This window comes from Trachurus japonicus, chromosome 7, assembly GCF_045865225.1.
Source record: "Trachurus japonicus isolate A0001 chromosome 7, Traja_1.0".
NCBI lineage: Eukaryota > Metazoa > Chordata > Actinopteri > Carangiformes > Carangidae > Trachurus > Trachurus japonicus.
Window position 1 is genome coordinate 28764528 of NC_140913.1, and position 27853 is coordinate 28792380.

The following is a 27853-nucleotide window of genomic DNA, read 5'->3' on the forward strand; positions in this document are numbered from 1 at the left end:
TCTGATGGTGGATAAGAATCTAAACTTCTGAAAGGCCTCAGACTGTGCAGCTTTTGAAATATGAGACATGTGGTGTGTCTGATATGTTTTGTCTTTGGTTGATCATGATGCTTTGTCCCGGTCAGAGTCTAACCCTAGCGGCCTGGGCACGCAGCCCCAAGTCCAAGTCAGTCCCCAAAACGTTGAAGTCCACGAGGGCGACACCTTGAGGTTGTACTGCCGTGCGTCCGGATCGCCCACCCCGAAGCTCACCTGGCTGAAGAATGGAGGACAGATCCCTCCACAGGTGAGACTCTTCCTCCTCCTCCTCCTCCTCCTCATCCTCCCTCTCTGCTGCTGCTGTCTCCGAAACCTGAGCGGCGACTTTTAACACGGATTGATTTTCTCATTTTGCTGTGATATCTCTTATCTTGCACCTCGAGGGCGTGTGCGGTGGTGCCGATGCTTATTTCATCATACTTTGTCAGTTTTTTTATGACTGTTTTCAGCATTTTGAACACTTACCTTTATTTTTCCCTCCCTTCTGTTTGTCTCCTCCTCCTCCCCCCCTTTTTTTTTTTGTTCCCACCCTGTTTTGACGTTTACTCAGGCCATTCCCTCACACGGTTTCCATCAGTTTAAAAGCAACAGTGTCGATGTGTTACAGAGACGTATTGAGGAGCTGCAGGTCTGTCCATCTGTCCGATGTCTTGTCTGTCCTTGTCTCGTAGAATCATCACACCCATCGTCCTCTGCTACTGACCTCGTCCTCACACGTTGTCCACTAAGTGCATGATCAAACGTGTCCGTGATTCACGCCTGTTGATTTACATCAGCTGCTCACTAAAGTCCCCTGGTGCCAAACTAAAAACTAAAAATGATCTAAACTGGGTCTGGTTTGCGTCTTGGTGTACTTGCATGCAGTTTTTTTTTTTTCTGGGGTTTTATTTATAATTATTTTTTACAAATGTGTTTTTCATAGTCTTTCGTTTTTTTTTGTTCTGTCCACATCAAAACCATCCCTGACATGTTTGGGCTCTCAGCACCCTGTCGACCTCCATCATTCCACTCAGTGTATTAACAGCACTAAGTATACAGTAGGTACTGTAGGTATTTCAGACATATTTTGCTCTGTGCCAGGCGCACCCTGCCGCTGCCCCCCCTCCCCCCCCCAAGGGGAGAGGAGAGGAGAGGAGGAGGGTGGGTGTTTTGTGTGTTAGTCTGGTTTCTGCACGGCCCTCCTCGGCTCGGCGAGGGCTCCGGGGCCTGTTTAGTTCTGCCTCAGAGAGCCACTGCGTTGTGTCAGCCTTTCCCAGGGGGAGCCGGGCTCTGCCGTGCGACCACGCAGAAATTCTGTATGCTCTAGCAAACGGCTTGCTTTGAAAACTCGTCAATGGGTTCAGACACACATTGAGCCAAGGCCCGCCTCAGCCACTGCTCGGTTTAGCCTCTCCCTCACGGTTGAATGGGCCGGAGCTAAGCAGCTTTGTCCGTAGATGCCCCAGCACCCCCCGGATACAGTAATCCCTCCCCAGACCCTCCCCTCCTGATTCCCCTCCCCTCTGAGGTGTTTCCAAACTTTATGAAAGCTAATTTTCAGCCTTGTTGGGCCTCTTGACTGCCATGTGGAGTAGTGTACAAACAAGTCAACTTGTTGACAGAAAGACGTGAGAGCTCTTAAATATGTGTGGAGACTGATGCAGGATTTTCCTCTTTCTCATTTGTGGATTTTTTTTTAATTATTATTATTCCAAGGGCTCTGGTTCATAATTATTCAGATTTACCCCCCAAAAATGTCTTCCTTTTTATGCTAATTAAGTATCCTCTGAATCCAATCAATGTGTCACAAACACTAACTCCTTCATGATCATCAACCATTATAGTTTTAAGATAGTAATGTAGCACATGTAATAATCACCAATCTTTATACATTAACAAATTATAACCCCACCAATCATCATAGAGATGTCGGCACTGCTACTGTGCCGCAGAAATCATAAATAAAAATTCATTTAGAGAAAAAAAAAAAACTGTAGCAATAACAGCTCCTGTCTTGTCTGTTAGATCTATGCTGTGGTGCTTTTGTGTCGCTGTTAGCTAGTGATGTCACAATGTCTCATTTATGTTGTTTCAAGGGACGTGAGGCAGGTAAGTGATGATGTGCTTTGTCTTCAGAATAATCATCTGTGTTGGATTTTGGTGGATTTACAGTGGTGGACAAAATTATTCGAACGCTTGGCATATTCAAGAGGTTTTAGTTGTTCCTGTTGAATTGGCCATTAATCATCATTATGCTATAAACCATAGAATATAGAGCCATCAGTTCAGTTCAGTTCAGTTCAGTTCAGTTCAGTTCATCATAAGAAGATTTAGGTAATTTTCCTTACAAAAAACATGGCTTCATCATCAGGCTGATGGAGCCATGAAGGTTTTTAGATCGGCGGGGCAGAAACGCTCAGCTAACGCAACAGAGGTGCACGGTACTTTCGCCTTTCCCTCATCAAACTCATCAAATACACAATCCAACAACTCCAAAACGCTCTGGTGGACAAGTTGTGACCTGCACATTCACCACGCTATGAGATAATAATGTAACATTATGAGACAGAGTTGTTTTCAAGGCAAATGCGTAGCCAGAACTACATTTCAGACACGGCCGCTGGGCAGAGCGATTTCAAAAGCGCAAGTAGTTCCGAGTATTTGCTTCATATGTTGTAATGTTACATAATTATACATTATTATTTCATAGCATGGTGAATGTGCAGGTCACAACTTGTCCACAAGAGTGTTTTGGAGTTGTTAAATTGTATATTTGATGAGTTTTTAGGGAAAGGCGAAAGTACCATTCGTCTCCATTGTGTTCGCTGAGCAGCTCGCGTCTCTGCTCTGCCGATCTAAAAACAGCTTGCACCAACATTAAAGGAAATAAACCTACCCCTAAGACTATAGGAATTAGGGCAATGGTTTGCCCATTGCCAAAATTTTGAACTATCCCTTTTAAAAACAGTAGGACCTACTTAATCTGATTTGTGCTCAGAGAAACCATCTGCATATTTCATGAACATGATGAAATTAAATCATGTTTTGGAGGGTCTTTTGTTCAGGTCTTTTCAGATCTGTCAGCTGTTCTAATAATTTTGGCCTCTGCTGTGTTTTATAAAGTCATGTTTTTAAATGTCACGTGCTGTGTGTCATGGCAGCAAACAGGTCAGGTGTCTAACCTGCTCTCATTGTTAATGTGTCCTCTCTTCAGGCCCGGATGGAGCGCACCGACATCGGCACGCTGCTCATCCCCAACATCAAGATGTCCGACTCCGGCACCTACATGTGCGTCGGCAGCAACAGCATCGGCTCAAACAGCGCTCCCATCAAAGTGACGGTGCTCAAAGGTGAGGCAACATACTGTATCTGATTCACAGGTTTCCAGGATTATTATTTGGTATTGTTTGATTGTATCCAAGGGAACATTTCATGTTCCATCGTAGTAACATGGATGTGTGTTTTCACAGCGGACCACAGCTCTTCAGTGGTCAGCATCCAGCCCTCCATAGCTGATGTCCAGGAAGGCCAGAATCTGGAGCTCAACTGTGTTGCCCCTGGAAATCCTCCTCCCCAGGTCAGCTGGACCAGAGCCACTGGCCGCCTCTCCTCCAACCACCAGGTAACCACATAGATATGGAAGATACAGAAATATTGTGTGTACTTTACTGTGCATCAGTGTTTCCCCTTAGGGATGTCACAATTACTTGTTTTCACAATTAATCATGGTATTAAACGCCACAATTAATTAATCGTAAAGATTCCTAAAAACCATCACTTCCTAAAAAAGATTATGTATCGGCAGATGTGCACCAAAATAAAGGTAAATGCTCAGATACTGGTCCATTTAACGTAACATTGAATTGGTAGGAATTGTTAGCATGCCATTTGTATTTAAAGAAATAACTAAACTAAACAAAAAATCATCAAAATAAATGTAAACATTTGGTATAGATGACAATTTAGGTATAGATGACACTTCCCCTGAGGGATTAATAATTGGTCATATATTCATAGATACTTGAAATATTTTGTGTAAACAATGAGTAATGTAATTATATTTTGACTATATTTGATTTTACACATTCCTAGTGTTGTCAAATTAATTAATGCATTATAATCGTGATAATCATAACCGTTATTATTTGTCTGACAATAATCGTACCAAGAAAATGTATAATCTTGACATCCCTATTTCCCCTATTTGAACAGTATTTGGTGAAGGAAATGTCTTTCTATATCCATATCTTTATATACTATATATTCTATTTCTATCTTTATGTCTTTTCCAAATCCACTGAAACCTTTACCCACCAGAATCACGACACAAAAATGTTGCGCTCACTCCACCACACCTGTCTGACAACTTTAGCCACTGGATATTAAAAACAACAGCTTTTAAATGATGCATGAATATTTTATGCATCATTATAGATTCAACAACCCAACAGTGTATGAGGTAGTTAAAATTATCTCCACCTCAACCAGCTGTTACAGCAAAATCCTGCTTATGTGTCAGTCCTTATCACTGAGTACTTTACTTTTTTTATCGTTTTATGTACTTCAGTAAGTGAGTCAAATTATGACTGCAGTGTTTACAAAAAAATACCTTTTATACAGTTTATTCATTTTTCCTGTTAATGTTGTATTGATGTTCTTTATTAGTAGCAATGCTAGTATCATATGGCAGCAGTAGCAGCAGTAATTGGGGGTAATTTGGGAAATGTTATGAGAAATACAAGCTGGAACATGTTCAGTATTGTAAGCTGAACTGAACTGTTTCCTTTCCTTCCTGCAGGTTCTGGGGAACCAGCTGCGGATCTTGTCGGCGTCTCCAGAGGATTCGGGAGAGTACATCTGCCGAGTGCAGGGCAGCACTGGAAACCCCGGCCCCCACGTCCACCAGGCCTCCGTCTCTGTGTCCGTCACATCATCCTCTTCACGTAAGTCCTTCCACACAGATGGCATGTTGGACCGTCCCACTGTGTGTGACTCACTTTAATCTGTTTTTTGTCACATTGCAACACAATAAACCCAACACAAGAGCCCATTTTCTACTGTTTCCAAGTGTTTAATCCTGCTGCACTCCGCTGTGCTCGAGGTGGGGCCATTTGCTCAGATTTTTTGACAGCCGTTTCTTTCTCACCAAGGAAATTAGGCCTGATGGCAGCATCAGTCACCGGCTGGGAGAAACACATTAAGGGTTAGGGCATTACATGGCAGCGTGTTGTTCTCAGCCTCACACTGCCTCACTTCATGAATGAACTTTCCAGTCGGGCTTTCCAGTGTGACCTCAGATTGAGTGATTTTCCCTCACTACTGTCCCCATGATCTCATTCCTCATTCGCTCCTTCCTGGACCTCAGCACCGAGTTTGAGTCCTTAAACTGCTGCCAAACGAAGGGAAGGGCCCCCGTGGCTGGACACTGGATTGTAATCTGCTCACTTTTCGAGTGTCTGTGAATAATAAAAGTCAGCGTAAACGAAGTGAGATCATGACATAATAACAAATCTGCCCAAAGGAAAAACTTGCTGCTCCGCGTTCTTCCGCAGGTCTCCAGAGTCCGATCATCGCCATCGAGCCCCACAGTGCTGCAGTGCGCGTGGGGGACTCGGCCAGCTTCAGGTGCAGGGTGTACAGCGGAGCCCAGCCTGTCAGACTGGAGTGGAAACTGGCCAGCAACCAGGCGCTGCCAGGTAATAACCACACACACACACACACACACACACACACACACACGGCTGCCTCTGAGGTATACGCCTGCTTAATGAGTTCTGATTTTATGAAGTCATTATTTACAAGCAATTACAGTCCACCCATTAAGCACTCCTCTGTTACTTCTTTTAATGACCGCAATGACTAATTGAGAACTCGCTCTCATCTCTTTCTCCTAGACTTACACTGACATTTTTGCATTAACTAAAAATTTCGCATGACATTAACTCAAAGGGCACGCAGAGTGCAGAACTCTGCCAAGGCCAGTGTCAAGAAACTTCTCCAGAGAAAAAGAAAAAAAAAAAAGTTAAATTCATAGCAGATGATCTGATCCCATATTTAATGGTTTCTTTCCTGGTTTATGCTCCGTTCCTCCACAAATCAGTTCAGTATGTTTTGCATAATCCAGGTGTAAACATACGTTTCTCTGCAGAAGTTTTTAATGACATGATGGCTTTTATTCTGTACTTTATGGTAAATAATAGGACTCAACACATACAGCCCATGGGCCAAAACCAGCCCACGAGATGAATGAATGCCATGTGTAATTATATAATAGACAGAAGTAGTGTTGAATTTGCATTTTTCTCAAGAAGTTTCAGTTTTTTAAAAGGATTAGTTCATTAACTGTTAACATCTTTATAATGTACTTGTACTTCTTGGCATTAAACAAAGGGAACAATTTAGAGTTCCCATTATTTATAGTTTATAATGCTAAATTTATTTCACTGGTCCAGCCCACTTGAAATCAAACCGCACTGTATGTGGCCCCTGAACTAAAATGAGTTCAACACCCCTGGTATATAATTAAGAAAGACAGTCATGCTGTATCCACTCACTTTTTCATGTAATTACCAAAATTAAATTGACAGCATTCGACTTCTCATTGCAAATTCTCAATACATGTCCTCAGTCTATAACCCTGTTCTTGATTCTCCTCAAGAGTTCAGAAGGACCTCAGACTGAGGACTACTTAGCACGTCTTATAGAGTAATGTGCATTTTCATAAAAAGAGACAAATTAAAGCTTCAAAAACCCTGGATCATACACTTCCCATGAGTTTAGATCATCAAGCTCACCACCAGGACTGAATAGTATCAATTCCTAATGAATAAACTAAGCTCTTCTTAACTTTTCAGAAGTCGCCTGCAGCTCTAATAATGCTTAATTGCTCCTCATTCTCGTTTCTGCAGATAACGTCAAAGTCGGCTCTGACGGTTCTGTCATCACCATCAGCAGCGCTCGCCCCGTCAACCACGGCGCCTACCGCTGCGTGGCCAGCAACCCGTTCGGCATCACTCACACCATCGTGTCTTTGATCGTCAAAGGTGAGTCACATGCACATCATCACACTCCTGCAGAGGAGAGAGAGAGAGAGAGAGAGAGTCCTCACAGAGGGTTCCCTCTAGTGGCCGATCAGACACACAGCCGCACTAGTGTTGTTGCATCTGTGTCTCTCAGAGATTCCTGTGGCCACCGTCACGCCCGTCGGTCCGGTCCAGGTCAGGGTGGGTGAGCCCATCAACCTGGAGTGCCAGGCGTCAGGAGAACCGCGTCCCTCGGTGTCGTGGCACCGGCTGGACAGCAACCGCAAGACGATGCTGAGCAGCCCCGTTCCCATGGAGTCCAATGCAGTCATGCAGGTACTGAGACACCTGAAGACAATATCAACATGTTTTTTTTGTTGGTTTTTTTTGCGTCTTAATGCTGAAATATAATTCCTTTTTTCCTCTCGTGCAGATTCTAGTGGCTCGTCCAGAAGACAGCGGCACGTATGTGTGCACGGCTCGCAACAACGAGGGCTCCACGGAGACCAAGGTGGAGGTGATTGTTGAGGGAGGCTCTCAAGTTCCATCAGTGCCCCGACCCGCCGTTCCTGAGCCGGAGATGATCGTGGTGGAGGGACAAACGGCGACACTGCGCTGCGAGGCTCACGGTAATGAACAGAGGGGGGACAAAAATCTAATATCACTTGAACGGCTTCTATTTTATCTTCTGGTGTCACTTTTTTATGTTGCAGCAAACAACAAGAAATGAGCCGAGCTGAGGATTTATGTTCTGCTCTGCACTGTTTGTTTGTTTGTTTTTTTTAAGGTTTCCCGTCACCAACCATCACCTGGTCTAAGCTGCGCTCTCCTCTGCCGTGGAGACACAAGGTGGTGAACAACAGCTTGGTGCTGCCCAATGTGGGCCGACAGGACTCTGGACAATACATCTGCAGTGCCACCAACAACATGGGCACCAATGACATCACCATCACGTTGGATGTAGAAAGTGAGTGTTATTAAGTTGTTGTTTTTTTTATTCTGTAATTCCTACATCCACTGAATTTTTTTCATTTATTTAATGGAAACAGGCAATAACATACACGATTTATAAACTGACAATACACTGACCAAAAACAGAACTCAAAGGACAGAACAAACCTGACAACATAATAAAACAGGACCAAAACAGGACAGAAAAGTACAAGTACTAGGGCCACATTGAGAAAAAAAAAACACAGACTTCGAGAATAAAGTTGTAAATTTATGAGAATAACATTACAAGAATAAAGTCGTAAATTTACAAGAATAAAGTCATACATTTCATACGAGAAAAAAGTCATAACATTACGAGAATAAAGTCGTAAATTTACGACTTTATTCTCGAAGTTTGTGATTTTTTAATTTGTCATTGTGGCCCTAATACTCAAAACACAAAAAAAAGGGATGTGAAATTACTGAAATTAAATTAACACTAACTACTTAATATACATTTACTCAAACGTAAGTTTTTTCCCATTTTTTGTTATGCATTTCTACCCAATCTTGATTTGTTGCGATATTTTTTTCCAAAAGAAATTGGCGTCTAACTTTATTTCTAAAAATCCAAATTCAAGAATTTTTTTGTTTGGGTCTTCGTAATAAATATTCTTTTCCCAAAAGAATGATCGTGTTTACAATCTGCGGGCATTTTGCATCCAGTACTCCCAACAAAATATTTAGTGGTGTAAATTCAAAAAAAAAAAAAAAAATATTTAGTGGTGTAAATTCAAAAAAAAAAAATGTATGGGCGGCACGGTGGTGCAGTGGTTAGCACTGTCGCCTCACAGCAAGAGGGTTCTGGGTTCGAACCCGCCGGCCGGCTAGGGCCCTTCTGTGTGGAGTTTGCATGTTCTCCCCGTGCATGCGTGGGTTCTCTCCGGGTACTCCGGCTTCCTCCCACAGACCAAAGACATGCAGGTTAGGTTAATTGGCGACTCTAAATTGCCCATAGGTGTGAATGAGAGTGTGAATGGTTGTCTGTCTATATATGTTAGCCCTGCGATAGACTGGCGACCTGTCCAGGGTGTACCCCGCCTCTCGCCCAAAGTCAGCTGACATAGGCTCCAGCTCACCCGTGACCCTAGTGCAGGATAAGCGGTATAGAAAATGAAATGAATGAAATTCAAAATGTATCTTTTCTCTCCTCTCCTATGTTTAGCTCTTCCTTATGCAACGTCCGTGCCCGACGACGTGGCTGTGCGGGTCGGGGAGGTGATCAGGTTGCAGTGCCTGGCCCACGGCACCGCTCCTCTGACCTACACTTGGACCAAGCTGGATGGATACATGTCCCCGAGGGCTCAGGTGAACGGAGGCGACCTCCAGATCAACCTGGCCACCGCTGACGATGCAGGAAGCTACAAGTGCGTGGCCAGCAACAAAGTGGGCAACAGCGAGGTGGTCGCCAAAGTCACAGTCAGATGTGAGTGTGATGATGAGACCGGGTTGATCATGTTGTGAAGACGGTTCATGTGTGATGTAATAGTGATGTTCTTGCCCCCTCTGTAGCCCCTCTGGCAGTGCGCGTGTCACCCCAGGTGGAGGTGAAGGCTCAGGGCAGCGCCGTGGAGTTCACCTGCTCAGCAGCAGGTGGCGTGGAAACCAAAATCGAGTGGCTGAAGGAAGGAGGCCCCCTGCCGCCAAACCACCACGTCAAGGACGGAGTACTCAGGTGACAGTACAAGACAGAAACAGCCCTGACTGTCTGAGTATGTGGGATATTAAAGGATCTGCTGTTATGTCCTTACAGCTGAACTTAATACGGAGCATGATTTGCTCTATTTAGGTTTGTCGAGGATAAGCAATCCAGCTTTCTTGCCTCATCTGAGATTCTCAAGCCTAAAGCTGTTCACTTTTACTGAAGGCGTAAATAATTAAAAATGAGTCGCATATATTTTATATCTTCTCAAAATATCCACAATCTATTTTTCAAAAAGGGGTAACTGATATGAGCGAAGTAGTTTTTAGCAAACACCACTCAAATAAGAATGAGGGACTATTTTCAGCTGTGGATTTGCAAATATTTAGCAACAGGACAGTTGAACATTCGATTCGACTTAAAATAAACTACATAGTCCATGTTCATCTAAGTGAGGGAACTCGTGAGGCTCACTTATGTGTTTATAATAGCTGCTCCACAACAATAGAAATCTATGATACAGAGGAATGAAGTATATCAAGCTGTGGCTACACAAACAGCACTAAATATAGTTAATACAATGCATTTGTTGTTGTTTTTTTACATGGAACATTAAATGCCAATATACTTAAAAGGATAGTTTAACATTTTGGCGAATTGGCAATAGGCGAATTTGCCATAATCCCTATAGTCATAGGAGTAGGTTCATTACCTTTAATTGTCGGTGCAAGCTGTTTTTAGATTGTAGAGGGCAGATGTGAGCAGATGTGAGCTGCTCAGCTAATGCAACGGAAGCATACAGTACTTTCGCCTTTCCCTCGTCAACTCATCAAATACACAATCCAACAACTCCAAAACGCTCTGGTGGACAAGTTGTGACCTGCACATTCACCACGCTGTGAAATAATCATGTAGCATTACGAGATGGAGTTGTTTTCAAGGCAAATGTGCAGCCGGGACTACATTCCAGACACGGCTGCTGGGCAGAGTGATTTCAAAAACGCAACAGTATTTGCTTCATGTGTCGTAATGTTACATAATTACACATGATTATTTCATAGCGTGGTGAATGTGCAGATCACAACTTGTCCACCAGAGCGTTTTGGAGTTGTTGGATTGTGTATTTGATGAGTTGACGAGGGAAAGGCAACAGTACCGTGCACTTCTGTTGCCTTAGCAGAGCAGCTTGCGTCTCTGCCCCGCTGATCTAAACACTGACAATTAAAGGCAATGAATCTACCCCTCTAACTGTAGGGATTATGGCAATAGGTGAATTTGCCAAAATGTTGAACTATTCCTTTAAAAATTATCAGAGAAATTCAAATCTATGGATGATATAATTTTAATGTGTAATATGTGAAGTGATATCTGAACAGTGGCATGTTTCCATGTGTTAATGTCTCCGTAGGATTGAGAACCTTGAGCAGAGCAACGAGGGAGTTTATATCTGCAGAGCGAGCAGTGTGTACGGTCAGGCCCAGGACACGGCCAGACTGACCATCCAAGGTCTGTAGCTCTGACTGCTAATACACCAGTCTACAGACTAATTAAACAAAACCCAAATACAACTTAGTCATCCCTCATTTTTCCCCTCAGCCCTGCCGAAGGTGATGATCAACGTGCGTACATCGGTGCAGACCGTGATGATCGGGAACTCTGTGGAGTTTGAGTGCCAGGCCGTCGGCGACCCGGAGCCCACGGTCAGATGGAGCAAAGTGGGCGGGACTTTGCCAAATCACATCATGGTGAAGGGCGGCATGCTGCGGATCGATCAGGTGACGGAGGCCGACGCCGGGCAGTACCGCTGCACCGCCACCAACGACGTGGGCTCGGTAGAGTCTCAGGTGGTCCTCAATGTCCAGTGTGAGTGATCCTGCAACACATGCACACATACACACACGCACACACTTGTGTTTTATCACCATATTCATTGAAATCCTTTCTCTCTGTGCACAGCGCTTCCTCAAATTGCTGCACTGCCAGAATCCAAAGAGGTGACAGTTGGCTCTGATGCAGTGTTGCCCTGCGTGGCCTCAGGATATCCTGTACCTGACATCAAATGGTCCAAGGTAAACTTATGTCTTCCTCATACCGTTTCCTATATATCATCTCAATTTCTATTGACCCATCTGGCTTTGAAGAGCCTAAACATTTCCTCTTCATTCATGATGCTGATTGTTATCAAGACTGAAGACCCATCTTTACTCATCTTATTACAACCAGTCTTAGATCACTTTTCTTTCTTTAATATCCATTAACATCGTCATTTGTTCTTTTCTCTACTGTTTGGCACTTTAAACATGTCTGTTTAATATGTGCGCATGCATGCATATATATGTGTATGTATGCATGCATGCGTATGTGTGTGTATGTATATTTGTGTATATATTTTTTTATATATGTATATGTTTGTATATATACATGTATGTGTGTATATGTGTATATATATATATATATATATTTGTGTCGTGTTATTTCTGGTATGTTTGCCTCATGCACTATTTTATTGTAAATTGTAAAAGTGTTAAGACCATGTTGCATGGTGATTCTACACTTTAAATAAAGATTGATTGATTGATTGATTGATTGACTGATTGATTGATTGATTGATTGATTGATTGATTGATTGATTGATTGATTGATTGATTGATTGATTGATTGATTGATTGATTGATTGATTGATTGTGTTTCTGTTCCTTCACCCAGCTGGAAGGAGAGCTCCCTCCCAAGTGTGTCCAGGACGTCAACGTGCTGACGGTGCCTGGCGTCACCCACGAGGATTCTGGGACGTACGTCTGCACCGCCTCCAACAAACAGGGCAAAGTGGAAGCCTTCACTACACTTCAAGTTCACGGTTAGTGGAGAGCACCACAGGAACGGATGTCAGTTAGAAGTTTTCCTCATAGTTGTCGGAGTCTAACTTTGAGATTTTGTCGATTTTTCAGAGAGAGTGATGCCGTACTTTGCCCAGGAGCCTTTGTCCTACCTCACTCTGCCCACCATCAAAAACGCCTACAAGGCTTTCAGCATTAAGATCACCTTCAGACCTGATAACGTGGATGGTAAGGAAGCACAGCCTCAAATCATCCTGACGGTTTAATTGTACAGATTTTAATTTTATACTTTTTTAATTGTTGAGTCTTGCACCTGTTTCCTCATGTGTAATTTCACTGCGTCTTTTGTCCCCTCCCTCCTCCCCGCCCCCCCTCCCTCTCACCCACGTGGTGGGAAGGTCTGGTATTGTACGCTGGTGAGTCTCAGTGTTTGAGATCCACAGGAGCTTTCAAGGCTGATGTTGGCAAACCTGCTTTATTTTCTCTTTTTTTTTTTGGCTGCATCAGACTTTCACATACAGTAATGCATCCTGCTCAGAGCAGATTTATGGGCTGTGAAAGAGATGCAGTTTGGTGCATGGCCTCAGATTTACTGTACAGGGCTGTTCGGTCATGATCACAACACTTTAAAGAGTATTACAGTCATCGGCTTGGTTACAAATCTTCTCTTACTGTACTTTACTTCATCAGCCTCTGCCTCCAGAGCAGCACTGATGCTTAGTATCACAGTTTTTGTTGGCTAGAGCTACATACTGTAAGTGCAATGCTACACATCACATACATTTCTGAGAAAGCGCGAGGTAACAAATAGCTTTTGCAAGTAATTGGCTTTTTTTTAACTGACCCACAATTTGATTTGGGGAGACATGACAACAAAATTATTATTAGAAAAAAAAAACACTTGGAACATCAAAGGAAAATATGTGGCTGCCATTCTTGATGTTGACAGTTTTGATTTGCAAGATTGGATTTTTGTATCCAGTCAATCAGGTTACAACAAAACTGCACAAAAAGAAGAAAAAAAGCTACAAATTCATTGCAAAAGTGATTTGTTTAAATGTGCGGAGACTGACAGGACACGTGTAAGCTCGCTTGCACTTTGAAAATCAGTCGTGTTGCACATTTATGCAGACTTCTCTCTGACGATCAGAGTGTTATATCAACGTGTGCAGATCGAGGTGTAAGAGGGCATGTTCCCACTTCCCCATCGGCCTGTGTGGCTCATATAAGCATGTACATATCCAGCATGTGGAGAAAGAACAAAAAACAAAACAAAACAAGGACTGGTTCTGTCATTGTAACTGGTTGCACTTGGCAGCCTAATGGTACAGTAGAATAGCAGGTTATAACCTGGCTTTGATTGGCTGTTAACCTGCCTCACCAGAGCATGCTGCTTTACCATTAAACAGTTCAACCACTCCATTACAAACAATGTCCATCCTAACAAGTCACTTCCTCTGACACAAACATCTCCAGTGGGAGCAAATTATTATTTCATGACTGTTAGAAACACTGGAGATTAAGGATGTCACGATTACTTGTTTTCACAATTAATCGCGGTATTAAATGCCACAATTATTTAATCGTAAAGGTTCCTAAATACCGTCACTTTCCAAAAAAAGATTATGTCGGAACCATGTCGGCAGATCATCGCAACACGCACGGAATGAAAACAAAGTTATACACAGTTACTGGGTTAAATTACGTTAATGTCAATTTACCTAATGTAATGCTGAACTGGTAGGGATTTAAATGATAGCGCCTCATTTGTAAGAAAAAAAAGATAAAATAAATACTTCAAACATTTCCTCTGAAGGATTAATAATTGGTCCTATATTAATAGATACTTTAAATAATTTGTTTATATAATTAGCAATGCAATTGACTATATTTGATGCTACACATTCATAGTGTTGTAAAATTATTGAATATAATAATCTTGATAATTGTGATAATCGTGATTATTTCACCAAGAAAATCTATAGTTGTGACATCCCTACTGGAGATAAAAAGGAAAGTTGTTGCAGATCTGACTCAAAGTAAAGATCTCACTGACTTTTAATTTACTGGCAGATTTATTGACTTGTTAAGATGGATATTATTGTTTGCTGATCCAGGGCCAAACTGTTGAAGATCTCACTAACACTGTTTCGTCGTAGGTATGATCCTCTACAACGGCCAGAGGAGGACGACAGGAGCCGACTTCATCTCTCTGGGACTGGTTGGTGGTCGTTTGGAGTTCAGGTCGGTTCACAGCGAGCTTCAATGATCTTGTAAAGTAAACAAAGCATAATCAACCTCAAATCAAATCAAAATCAAATCAAATAAACTTTATTTGTCCCACCAGGGGAAATTTGTCTCGGGCAAGGGAGTTGTAACAGCTGCCACATGCAAAACATCCATACACAGTACATAATATACAATAAAACAGTAACAAAGGCAAACATATCCAAGAGAGGAGAAAGAAAGAAAGTGCAGGGTGCAATAAATCGAGTGAAATACTTCCAATAATACAAACCTTGTGGATGATAGTAGTTTTAAGAAAAAATCTCTTCCTGTTTTGTCCCAGGTTTGATGTGGGCTCCGGCATGGCCACCATACGCGACCCCAACCCCATCAAACTGGGAGAGTTTCACACTGTTGAGCTGTATCGTAACCACACCCTGGGCTACATCATCGTGGACGGCGGCGAGCCCATCAACGGCAGCTCACAGGTCCGTATGCAGCCCCCTCTACCCTCCCCCAGTCATTTATGTTTGATGAATCCAGCGATTCATGCAGTAAATGCTCATTTCCTGTCCTCAGGGCAAGTTCCAGGGTCTGGATCTGAATGAGGAGCTGTATGTGGGCGGATACCCCAACTACACACTCCTCGCCAAGACCGCTGGCATCAAGACCGGGTTTGTTGGTAAGACATCACTCAGACAGACAGAAATGTAGTCTAAAGGAAATTTTGTTTTTTTCCGTGTTACCTGACGTGTTGACGTTCATCATCATCTGGCGCTGTGCAGGTTGTATCCGTCAGCTCCTCATCCAGGGCGAGGAGGTCATCTTCAAAGACCTGGACCGCAGCTCCACCGGCGTCTCCAACTGCCCCACCTGCAAAGATCACCCGTGTCAGGTCTGTTGCATCCATTAAAATCTCAATGCACTTGTGTGTGCCTGTGTTAAATCCCATAATATAAATAAGATTTTCCTCGCCTGTGCTGCAGAACGGAGGATCGTGCGAGGACTCGGATGCCAGCTTGTACCGGTGCAGCTGCGCCCGAGGATTCACAGGAAGCAACTGTCAGCACCACTCGTCCCTGCACTGTCACCAAGGTAAAGGACAACGTCCACGGACAAATTAAAGTGTCGACAACAGAGATTTACAACGTGCCAATAAAATAAATGTTGTGTGACCTTTTCTCCTCACGACAGATGCCTGCGGACCAGACGCCACTTGCATCGGTCGGCCGAGCGGCCTGGGCTACGACTGCCGCTGCCATCTTGGAAAGTCCGGAAACAAATGCATGGACGGTAAGACGGGAAAACCATCATAAACCATCGCCCCCTGTAGGCACAGATGTATGACATGGTTTTTCTTCCTTCCTTGTGTTCACCAGGAGAGCTGGTGACCACGCCGCTCTTCGACGGGGAGGAGTCCTACATCGCGTACCCGCCCCTCACCAACATCCACGATGATCTGCGCGTGGAGCTGGAGTTCAAGCCCATCGACAGAGACGGCCTGATGTTCTTCTGTGGAGGGAAGAAAATGAAGGTGGAGGACTTTGTGGCCATCTCCATGGTGGACGGACATGTGGAGTTCAGATACGAGCTGGGCACAGGTACAGCGGAGGAGAAGGAGCAAATTCTCAAGTTTAAAGGGATAGTTCACCCAAAATTGAAATTTCACGCATTATCTACTCACCCTCATGTCGACTAAGGGCTGGGATAACTCTGAAACTTCTCCCAGCCCTTAGTCGACATGAGGGTGAGTAGATAATGAGTGAAATTTCAATTTTGGGTGAACTATCCCTTTAATTGATCTTGAGAAAGTGATTTTCATGCATGACGCAACTGAAAGCATAAAATCTCTGTTTTTGTTTTGCAGGCCAAGCGATTCTGCTCAGTCCTGAGCCCGTCTCTCTTGGCCAGTGGCACAGAGTTGTGGCCGAGCGGAACAAGAAGCAGGGCCACCTGAGGGTGGACCAGGGCCGAGTGGAGAAGAGGGCGTCTCCAGGAAAGGCCCAGGGCCTCAACATCCACACCCCCATGTACCTGGGAGGCGTCCCCTACATGGACATCCTGCCCAAGCCCGCCAACGTCAGCGAAATGTTCCAGGGATGTATCGGAGAGGTGAGATCATCTCTGCATTAAAAAGTGGATATAAAACAAAACTGAATAAAGATTTTCCTGTAGCCAGTAGCTGAAACTCGTCTCCTCTCCTCAGGTCTTCATCAACAACAAGAAGACGGATCTGTCCTACAGCTTCACAGAGAGCAGATCGATCAGCAGCTGTGTGGACAACAGCCCCTGCGACCGCCGGCCCTGTCTCAACGGTGGACACTGCATGTCCAACGCTGAGTACGAGTACCAGTGTCTCTGTAGGGACGGATTTGAAGGTTAGTGCTCGAAAAAGACAAAACAAATGTCAGATCTCTCCAGAAACTCCTGGTGGCACCTGCAGCTGTGATCTATAAAATAAATAACTTGTTGTATTTGCCTCCTTGATGATTGACCTGCTCTAAAAACAAAAAGCTTCTATTAGCAGCAGGAGATGTGACATGATGAAAAACAATCAGTGTTGGGGAGACTTTTACACTAGTTGAACCACATAGCTTAACATTTATATTTTGCACTGCATCGTTTTTGGGTCGTTTTTTGTACTTTAACTACTCAATTAACTACAATTTTGGCCAATAACATGAAATATTTTTATTAAAATAAGACCTATATAGTATTAATTTTAGTTTACTATTATTGTTTCCAGAACTCTCTTTGCCAACACTGCCTCTGATTGGCTGGGCCTGGCGTTCCTGCCATGGTTTTAAACATTGTTGTTCCAGACTCACCGATCTAGAATATGTCAACCTCTTTGTGTTTTTTATTACATTTTTTGTTCACTGATTTACATTTCTGATTTATAAGTGGGTATTGGGGTAGGATTTTCATTTTCTCTTAATATTATCAACATATCAATGGTGAACTTGCCGTATGTTGACTGCATGTGAATTTTTTATAGGCTATTATATTTAGTTTCATATACACCACATGATGATTTATTTAATGATATAATTAGTATTAGTATATAAGTAGTTGCTAAAGCTCCGTTTATTTTAGCTGTGGTTTTACAAACTACATTTCTCCAGGGGTAGAAATGTAGTTTGTTCAAACTACTGCCAGGCTGACCTACATGTAGCTTCCCCAACACTGAAAGATCTCTCCAGCCCCTATGAACTAACCCTGCCTTGAACTTGACCCTTGACCTTTCACCCCTGGTATGTGACACTGCAGGTGAGCGCTGCGAGGTGGTGAGAGACGTCTGCCAGAGCGACCTGCAGTGCCAGAATGGCGGCAGCTGTGTGGACGGTCAGTGTGTGTGCACGGCCGGGTTCACAGGACTCAACTGTGAGGAAAGTAAGTAAATATCGTTGATTATACGTGTGTCACAAATAAATAAAACACAAACTTATAACAGTTTACATAAAAACCGAAGCACATGTCTTCTCTCAGTGCACACACCTGTTCTAGACAGACACATTCATCTTCCAACAGAAAAGCTGCACTTAGAACCAGAAACAATCCCAGATGACTCACATTCTCCACAGTATGAAGCCCGTCTGACATCAAACACATCACTCCCAGTGTGGCAGTGCATGCTGGGAAGGTTTAACCCTGAGTGATTACTTGTGTCTCACCCCTACGCTCTCGTGGCTATATCCTGCACACACAGGCCAGGTGTCCAGCCTCCCAGCCGCCCTGTGGAGTTCGGACCGTAACGAGGCCAACGGTACAGTATCTCCACGTTCAGTCTGCCTGCCCTGACTCCACCGTGACTAACAGGGGGGCTCCAGGTGTACCGTTCCCCCCGAACTCCACCCGATCTGTCCATCGTCTAACACGTGTTCCCACATAAACACAAAAAAAACCAAACATTCATCTGTAACTCAACTGGAAACAGAGGCTCTCGTGCCCTTTGGAAAGTTGAGAGAGGGGAATTCTGCATCTGGACTAAAAAGGTTAAAGGATGTTGGAGCAGAACCGCAGATGGTTGATGAACTGATTTGAAGTGGAAACGCTAGAATGTGGAATTCCCCTCGTTTTCCTTTCTCCTGTCTGCAGGAGAGATACTCACAACATTCGGTCCTTTGTTTCCATCTACTTTAAAAACTGCCTGTTTATATACAACAACAACAACAAAAACAGAAACTGTCCCTTGGCCAGAATAATAAATCTACTCCATGTCCACACACTAACAACGTCAAGTGTCTGTCGAAAGCACAGTGTGGCGGCTGAGACGCATTTCATGCATATTTTGTTCTTCATGTGTTATTTGTGCATGGAACTTGTTTCTTTTTGTTTTTACTGAGTTCAGTCCCATCTCTGTGAAATAACCAGAGATGTTGACGAGTGTGAGGAGAATGACTCTGCATCATGCAGATTGGTTTTACTGAGGATTTTTTTGTCTTTAACCTTTATTTAAATCTTCAGGAGTCATTGTGTGTCGACGTCAAAAGCACAGGGAAAAATTAAAACACATGAAACTCATTCAGAACAACAACAACAACAACACAAAACACCAAACAAAGCAGTGGACCAGACATCATTAAAAGCAATTGCATTTAAAAGCAGAGACATTTCTGATCAACATAATGGAATTTAGGATTATAATATTTGATCACATGTAGGTATTTAACTGAAATTATGCAGCATATAGGAGAAAAATAACCCTATATTACACTTCCAAATAAAAATGTAATGATGAATCAGTAAGACACACCTTTTGTTCATGTCAGAACAGCCTTATTTGGTCTGATTGGACCATTTGCATACGGCTAACATTACCTACTGTACTGTTGGGGAAACTGAGACTCTAAACATGTCTTGCTTTGTGTAAACAGCTCCTGTTTCCTGTTTCTGTCTGTCAATGTTGGATTTAACCACGTCCTGTCTTACCAGGGTTTTTTTTTCCATGCCTTCGCCACTGGAGGGCGCCATAACTGTGAGGAAATTTACAGAACCAACCTGACTCTCCTTTAATTTCTGCGTGCGTGTTGTTGTTTTGTCTGCAGACTCACCGTACCAATATGCAGCTCATTTCCACAATAATGGATACATCGCCCTCCCGAAATCAGTTTTCCCAAGAAGGCAAGTGGAAATTGCCTTTTAACCTTGTTTAACTCATATATTAGTTATTTTCTATTTTATTTTTTACACTTTTTCCTCTCTTTTTTTTCAGCGGCCATGACTCACCAGAGACCATCGAGCTGGAGATCAACACCGGCTCCACTGAGGGTCTGATCCTGTGGCAGGGAGTGGTGAGTTCTGGTCCGGCTCATGTCAGGTTCAGACTGAGCTGCAGCTTAATCCACATCTTTAAACCTTCAACTCACATCCCTCCATCCTCCCACCTCCTAATCCTCATCCTCATCCTCACAGACTTTGTTACTTCACATCCACACTCTTAACCATCACCTCATCTGTGAAGAAGCATCACTCATCCATGTTCTGACTTACACACCAACAACAACACTGCACTGACACATACTATATACGTATATATATAAACTGTATGTTCGTCATCATCAAACTGTCTAATTCGTCCTTGTGCTGCTGAGGCTGTGACTTTGTCGGGCATGTTGGCTGCGAGCCTGGCTCCACCTGACACCACTAAATAAGTGCATGTTGCTTCTCTAACTCATCCTCCATTTTCTTCAGGAGACCAATGGCGCACGCAATTTGCGAAAGGTGCATGCTAGTAAAAAGGTATCAACTCAAAACACAAGACACACCTTTATTTTATTTTCTAGCAAGAACTATTATACTGCAGTGAAAATGAAAAGAGAAGGTATAATGTGTTTGTATTGCACAATGAGCATGACGGCTTCTTATTTTTGCATGGAACATCACAGTTAATACAGACTCTGACTGCATTAAATCATGTTTTAAATGTTAGTCAGCTGTCAAATGTTGCAGTTACATCAACATCAACACCTTCCTCCTCCTCCTCCTCTCACCAAACACATTTCCACTTCCAGGAGCTCGGACATCACGGCAGAGGCCAGGACTTCATCAGCCTCGGTCTGCAGAACGGACATCTTGTCTTCAGGTGACTTGGCCCCTTTTGATCCTGTGTGCACAATATTGATATCTAATATTGATTATTTTTTGTGTAGTAGACTTAATACTGATGGTTTGTGCGTCATGCAGTTACCAGCTGGGCAGCGGAGAGGCACAGATCCTGTCCCGACAGGCCATCAATGACGGGAAGTGGCACAAGATCACAGCAGTCAGGTAGGATATGGTCTGATATGATATGATTTATAGATGATGTTTCTCCCAATCTCAAATCCTTCTTTGGAAATCACTGTGCATTTCACATCTGTATCATTCTGCAATAAAAACACCATGGTAACAAAAGCAGACATTATGTTCATCAGGAATGATTTTCTGAATGGAAAACAGGAAAAACACATTCACTCATCTGAAATACCTGAACATGCTGCGTGTGCAAATGTATCATATTATATCAGCTCAGCACAACTGGAATCAATTCAATTTACACTTACACTAAGAAAGCAAACAGCCCAATGAGTTATTAATATGTATTATTAATTATTATGTTATATTAGTTTTATTTCAGTAGTTATTATATTATGTATTTTATACTCATACACTGTAGTGTTTCACATCAAGATGTCTGTGGTCTGTTATCAGCCATCTGTGTGTCTGTCTGTTCTTATATCAGTGTGTATTTAGTTTTTGAAATGAGTTTTTTCCTTTCTTTTGTTTGTAGGAGTGGAAGAGACGGATACATCCAGGTGGATGGAGGAGCAGCGCTACACGGGCAGTCTAAAGGCAAGAGCTCCATGGTCAACACCAAAGGCAGCATATACCTTGGTGAGTAGAGTGAACGCTCGGAGCTCAGACAAAAATAAGTTGTTAGGAATACATATAAAAATACTGAAATGTTATGTTTTTGAACAAATAATAAAGCTCAAATTATTTTCTTATTGTTGGAGCCTCATAACTTTTCAACATATTCAGTTATATTTTAATTTGCTTGATAATTGTGTTGTACAGTTTGCGATTGTTACATCTTCAGAACAATTGAAATAATTCCTTAGTACTGAAAGTGAAATTTGATCTCTGACTGTACTGAGTTATGGGATTTCATTTCATTTTATTATTCGTTCCAATTCTAAGATTGTAAAGGAGCAGGATGAAGAAAACTTATAATACCTACTCCTTTCTTAAAACAAAAGAATACTTACATCAGATGAAATGCCAGTTCACAGCCAGGGTGTAATGATACATTGATCTACATCAATATAATGATTCAGTGATCAATGAGTCAATAGCATTGATCCAAAATGAAAACATCGATCAGATATCGATACATATCATCACTTGTAAGAGGCGCCTTTATTTTGAAATTCCCCTGACAAGAATCTGCTGCAGTTTCATACTTTTAATTTGCGAAGACATCAAATGATAATTTCGTTGTTTTTTATGATCCGATGTGAACGGAAATGATTTCTTTAAATCAGCAGATTATATTGTCTGATATTGATCACTGATCCCTGAATTGAATCAAATTGAAATCGTGTTGTGAGAAACTTTGTAATAACGATTGTTGTCCAATACATTGTGATAAAACTTTACACCCCTAATGCTTGTGTATGTGTGTGTGTGTGTGTGTTCATGTGACAGGTGGAGCCCCAGACATGGCGGCCATGACCGTAGGGAAGTTCTCGTCAGGAATGACGGGCTGCGTGAGGAACCTGACGCTGATGAACGCCCGGCCGGGTCAGCAGCCGGCGCAGGCCATCGACCTGCAGTCACACGCAGCTCACGGCATCAACGTGCAGCCATGCTCTTCATAGACACACACACACCAACACACACAAACACACTGACAGATACACACAAGCAGAGACTATGGAGTGATGTCACATACACACATACACACAGCAGACTCACACAGAGAGACTTACACACATAGAGCCTGACAAACTTGGTGCTTTGCTGCTACCAAAACAAAACAGAACAAAACAAACAAAAAAAAAAACACAAGATGACACAACAGGATTCGTTTCTCTGTGTGCAGTAAAACCAAAAAAAAGAGAGAAAAATTGAAATGATATTAACAAGTCTTCTCTTCCTCAGTGTTGTATTCTCAATGAAGGACTATTAACACAGGAGAACCAGTACAGTTTACATACTTCCAGCAGTAGTGTTAGTCATGAGAAGAGTAAAGAGTAAAACATATTAGGCCTTCTACGATGGGTCAGATCCTATGGAGTTGGAGATGTTTTTACAGCACTGAATTTTTATTTATATACATATGAATATATATATTATATTTGTGGGGGAAAACATGCAAACTAACCATAACCTGCTCTTCACCTGAACTTTTCCTAGAGTTTATTCTGGGTTCTAATACTGTGTGTCCAGGGCTTTTTTGATAGGCCTAACTGTATTAATACTTGAAGATGTTTAGGCCTTCTTTCTTCACTTCTGTAGAGGAACTCTTTTTTTTTTTTTTCTCGTGCGAGCATGCTTACAGTCTTTTTTTCTTTTTTTGGGAGAGGAGCATACACACAACAACACAACAGTCACGGTCACCCACGCAGCTTCAGTACACACACACACAACTCAGGTCGTTAAAAACAAAAATGACACGTTACAATAACCGCAAACAGTAAACAGTTGCTGCTGCTGCTGCTTCTTCTTTTTCTGCTTCACCACAGCGCCGGCGTGTCTTCTCTGTCTGTACTCGTTCTCTTTTTTTTTTAATGAAAAAAGAAAGAAACCTTGGTGCTAACATCAGACATGAAGATACAGTTCTTTTTTTTTTTTAGTATTTGGTTCCTTTAGATTAAGAAAACACACAAAATCCAGTCTCCTGTAGTGTTACGTTTGTTCATATAGTATGCTGAGGTCGAGTTTATGAAGATACAACTTGGTTTTGTCGCCTCCACAGCCTTATATGATTATTATTATGAGTAGATCTCAAAACAAAGCAACAAAAAAGCAAAAGAAGGGCGTCATTTTTTTATGTGTGGTTGTTGAAGATATTGTTTTATGTGTAAAAAAAAAAAAAAAAAAGGTAGATTAATCTGTGTCAGCTGAGGATGAGTGTGCGTTTGCTGGTTATATATATATATGTCAGCCCTTTTACATTTTTATCACAGGTTAGTTCACTTTAAGCCCAAATATGGAGTCAGGTGTGTGTGTGTATGTGTATGTGTGTGTGTGTGTTAATGTGTATATGTGTGTGTGTGCATGTGTCATTATCCATATCCTCAGGAGGTTCAATCCAGAACTGCCTCAAGATGTTGTTACTTCATTTTCAGGTTTGGTAGCTTTTAGTGACGAAGCTCCGCAGCAGGAAACAGTTGTAATGATGAGGTCATAGGTCATGTAGGAGGATTTTTAAATCTCTGTTTTTAAAGCGCTGCGACCGATAGTGTAGCTCGAACCAAGCATGCTCGCCAACGCCACAACACAAAAACCAACAACAACGAACGGCACGATCACTTTTTAGGGTTCATAAACCTTTTTTTTATTTTATCTTCCTCCTCTCTCTCTCTCTCTCTCTCTCTCTTTCTCTTTCTCTTTTTTTTGTAAGCTTAAAATATTTGTATTAGTATCCTAAAAAAATGAGCACTATCCTTTCACTTAGAGTCGCTTCATTTTTTTATTTATTTTATTTCATGTTCTCCTTTTTTCTTCTTTTTTTTTGTTTTCGCGGCTTCGATTCTGATGTTTCTTAGAACAATCACAGAAGCTTTGTGCTATTTTTTCTTTTCCTCTGGTTATTGTGTATTGCCTCCCACATCCCCCCCTTTGTTTTTCCTCCTCCTCCATGTTTGAATATGCCCCCTCCTTTACCTGCCCCCATGCCCCCCCCCCCCCCTGCTACCCAACCACCCTCAGTTCTTTCAGAAATCACCCAACATGAATCCATGAAACAGATCCAGATGTGTAACAGCTGCCTGCAGGTCACATGGTTGGAAACTGGTCTCATTATGATTCACTCAACGACTGTTACAGATTAAAAAAAAAACAAAAGTCTTAGGCTCCTGATACAATGACTGGGTTTATTTATTTCCTCCGAGTGGTGTCATCATGAACATGTGGGCTGAGCAGAGCCGATCCCGTGCTCCATGTTGAGGACACTGAAGCAGAGTAGAAGTAGAGAGAGTGTGTGTGTCCCTCGTCGGACACCTTTTTGTGTATCTGCTCTTGAACTGGATTTTACACTGTACACTGATGCAAAGTTGTCAAGAAACTGCCACTGATTTCCTTTTTTTTTTTGTTTTGTTTGTTTTGTTTTCACGCCATTACAAAAACACAGAAGGTGCACTTTTTCTTTTTTTTCCTTTTTTTTTTGGTAACGATGGCAGTTTTTACTTTGATTATTATCTTTTTTTATTTTATTTTACTGTTTCACTTCCAAATGGCAGAAATAAGCGAATCACTCGCAAAAAAAAGTACAAAATGAATGAAACTTGTACCAGATGATGAATCTATTGTCCTCGTCAGGACGAACCTGACTGACTGACTGACTGTTCCATTTTCCAGTGTTGGAAAGACACTCCCCCTCGCCCCTTGGTGTTTCTTAATTAAAAACAAAATTCATGTGCTATTTGTAATCTCGTGAGTTTTCTTTTCTCACCTGCTGTTTCACTTTGTTGTTGTTGTGGTGGTGGTGGTGTTTCCTCTGTGAGTTTAGATTTTGAAGCACCACATCGCATCATTGTTCCCAAATCATCCATTGTGTCACTGCCAGCCTTAAACCCTGCTGCTCCCTGAAGACTTTCTATTTACAGAGTTAAGATCCAGTTTTGTCTCGTCGAGGTTACACCCAGGTTTTCTAAAATAACTCCTGTCCCAGGGGGAGAGCGCTCTCATCTTACAGAGTCTGCTGTATTTATTTAAGCTGCCATGGGAGTGGATAAATAAAACATGAGATGAGTACGATGAGGAGAAGACGCTGCTGTTGATGCTGATCATGTCCATGTGCATTATGCATGGTGATATCACAGTTTAGATTAATAACGTGTGTACATCAGACTGATGGATAATATGAGAAGCTGCTGTTGAAGTAAACTGAGCGTTTGTCCTGACAAAGTGTGAACAGGCAGCAGTTATGTAACGAGATTAGACCCCTATAGGCCCAAGGGGATAGGAAGGGGGGGTGGGGGGTATGGGAGGGGGGTACCTGTTCACTGTAATTAGTTTCCTGACGTTCATATTGTAAACATGAGGATTAATCTCTGTCTGGCTGTCACGGGGTGTTCACCACAGCGGGGGGGTTGAGGAGGGTTTATTATTATGATGGGAAAGTTTTCATGTTGTGATTATGGAAGGAAATGTACGGAAGCGTATTGCATTCACTTGAGTAATTTATTTTTCGGTTTGTTTTTTTAAAATAATTTTTTCTGTTTTTCTGACTAATATTTTTCTGTTTTTCTGGGGTAATTTTTTTCTCACTTAACGAGATTTCAAAATCCCGCAAGAAGCTCCCAAGTGACGTTTATAACTGCTGCAGTCAAGCCCATAGACAGTAAAAAGAAGGTCAAGCCTCCACTTCATCACAGATTTATTACATCTTAGATCCATGAGATACATCCATGGATGGATATGCTCCACAAAAAATACAGTCGAGCCATTGCTGGCATTGTACTGTAGATTTTCAAAGGAAAACCCCACTCATTTTTCTTATTTTCACTGTGTTCCCAGTAAATTCAGATTTATATTGAAAGGAAACTACCTGTTATTACAGAACAGCACCTCAGAGAGTGTCACGCTCAGAGCAGTCTGATGTAGCACCTTTATTTTGAAATCAGTCCTTACATTACAGATATATATATTATATATATATATATATATATATATATAAATATTTAGTCAGAAAAACAGAAAAAATATTTTTTTTAAAAACCCAAAATATAAATTACTCAGAAAACCAGGATTTTTAAAATTATTATTCAAGTGAATGCAATACGCTTCCGTAGGAAATGTCACAGCAAAAATACAGTAAGTTACAGTTTCTGTGTGTGTTAGATCAAAGCACAAGTCCAGCGTGTGTGTGTGTGTGTGTTCAGTTTCAGCTCCACAGATGTGTCGTCATGTGAAAAGGTGAGGTCGTCTTTTTCTTCTTCTTCTGGTGAAAAATAAAAGTTGCTTGTTCACGTCAAACAGCCACAGCTATGAATCAATAAACCGTCTCTCTTCATACACTGGTGTTTTCTTTCTCTGAAATCTCAAGTTTTATTCTATCCTCATTATTATTGCACATTTTAATGCATGTTCCATTAGTTTGTATCACAATTGAATTTGACATGTGTTTTGTATAACACACACATGTATATTCAGCTCAGTCATAAGAGAAGTACGGTGATGTGAGGTGGTGTGTGTGTGTGTGTGTGTGTGTGTGTGTGTGTGTGTGTGTGTGTGTGTGTGTGTGTGTGTGTGTGTGTGTGTGTGTGTGTGTGAGAGAGAGAGAGAGAGAGAGAGAGAGAGACCCGGGGGTCGACTGTTGTGTTTAAGTTTGAGGGCACATACTGTAGGGCAGGGAGGGTTAGCTATAACTATCAAATTGCATTATGGGAAGTCTGTGTCCGGTGTTTATTTCTTGACCCATATAAGGAAGTAAAAATAAGGTTGCCTCAGTTTTTGTTTGGTTAAAGCTACTGTATGTTCCCTTCTATAAAACCAACTTTATCTTTTATCCTTTGAAGAAATGTCAGTGTGATGGATTCATATCATTCACCATCTCTCTTTACAGTGAATTCCTCATTACATTCAGAGTAACAAGACTTTAAGGGCATTTTAAGTGGCATTTAGGAAAACTGCCAGAGTGTAAAACTAAAACATGTCACACTCACTCACTGACCTCTTTTTTTTCTGTTGACAGTAGAAATCAGATCCGATCAGGCATGAGGCCAACATTTAGTAGATAATTGAAAACAAATACGGTTTGAACACATTACACTGCTGCAACACTTGAATCTCTTCCTTTGTTTTATAAAGAAACTCAGTCAGTGTGATATCACAGCGAAGCCCCCGCAGTCACTCAAAGTGTCACTAGTGCATCACTTTCCTTGGGTGTGTGTTGCGTTGTGTGACAT

At 42.1% G+C, this 27853-nt stretch overlaps 1 protein-coding gene across 2 annotated transcripts in view; it reads left to right on the top strand.

The window, feature by feature from the left end:
• Nucleotides 1–22787, top strand: part of hspg2 (heparan sulfate proteoglycan 2) — a 110125-nt gene extending 87338 nt beyond the window's left edge. For both annotated transcript variants that reach the window (XM_085782712.1, XM_085782713.1), the window contains 36 exons: nt 126–286; nt 590–667; nt 3233–3368; nt 3489–3640; nt 4817–4961; nt 5571–5714; nt 6927–7061; nt 7195–7376; nt 7474–7669; nt 7828–8007; nt 9199–9459; nt 9546–9708; nt 11084–11181; nt 11272–11538; nt 11632–11744; nt 12382–12529; nt 12621–12737; nt 12908–12925; nt 14669–14753; nt 15079–15223; nt 15315–15417; nt 15521–15630; nt 15722–15830; nt 15930–16028; nt 16115–16336; nt 16603–16847; nt 16942–17113; nt 18006–18128; nt 18445–18501; nt 19784–19859; nt 19951–20029; nt 20430–20477; nt 20750–20820; nt 20922–21005; nt 21508–21611; nt 22425–22787. In XM_085782712.1, the coding sequence (XP_085638838.1) occupies nt 126–286; nt 590–667; nt 3233–3368; nt 3489–3640; nt 4817–4961; nt 5571–5714; nt 6927–7061; nt 7195–7376; nt 7474–7669; nt 7828–8007; nt 9199–9459; nt 9546–9708; nt 11084–11181; nt 11272–11538; nt 11632–11744; nt 12382–12529; nt 12621–12737; nt 12908–12925; nt 14669–14753; nt 15079–15223; nt 15315–15417; nt 15521–15630; nt 15722–15830; nt 15930–16028; nt 16115–16336; nt 16603–16847; nt 16942–17113; nt 18006–18128; nt 18445–18501; nt 19784–19859; nt 19951–20029; nt 20430–20477; nt 20750–20820; nt 20922–21005; nt 21508–21611; nt 22425–22597 (4799 nt within the window). In that variant the 3' untranslated portion in view covers nt 22598–22787. The remainder of the gene's footprint in view (nt 1–125; nt 287–589; nt 668–3232; nt 3369–3488; nt 3641–4816; nt 4962–5570; nt 5715–6926; nt 7062–7194; nt 7377–7473; nt 7670–7827; nt 8008–9198; nt 9460–9545; nt 9709–11083; nt 11182–11271; nt 11539–11631; nt 11745–12381; nt 12530–12620; nt 12738–12907; nt 12926–14668; nt 14754–15078; nt 15224–15314; nt 15418–15520; nt 15631–15721; nt 15831–15929; nt 16029–16114; nt 16337–16602; nt 16848–16941; nt 17114–18005; nt 18129–18444; nt 18502–19783; nt 19860–19950; nt 20030–20429; nt 20478–20749; nt 20821–20921; nt 21006–21507; nt 21612–22424) is intronic.
• The last annotated feature ends 5066 nt before the right edge of the window (nt 22788–27853 follow it).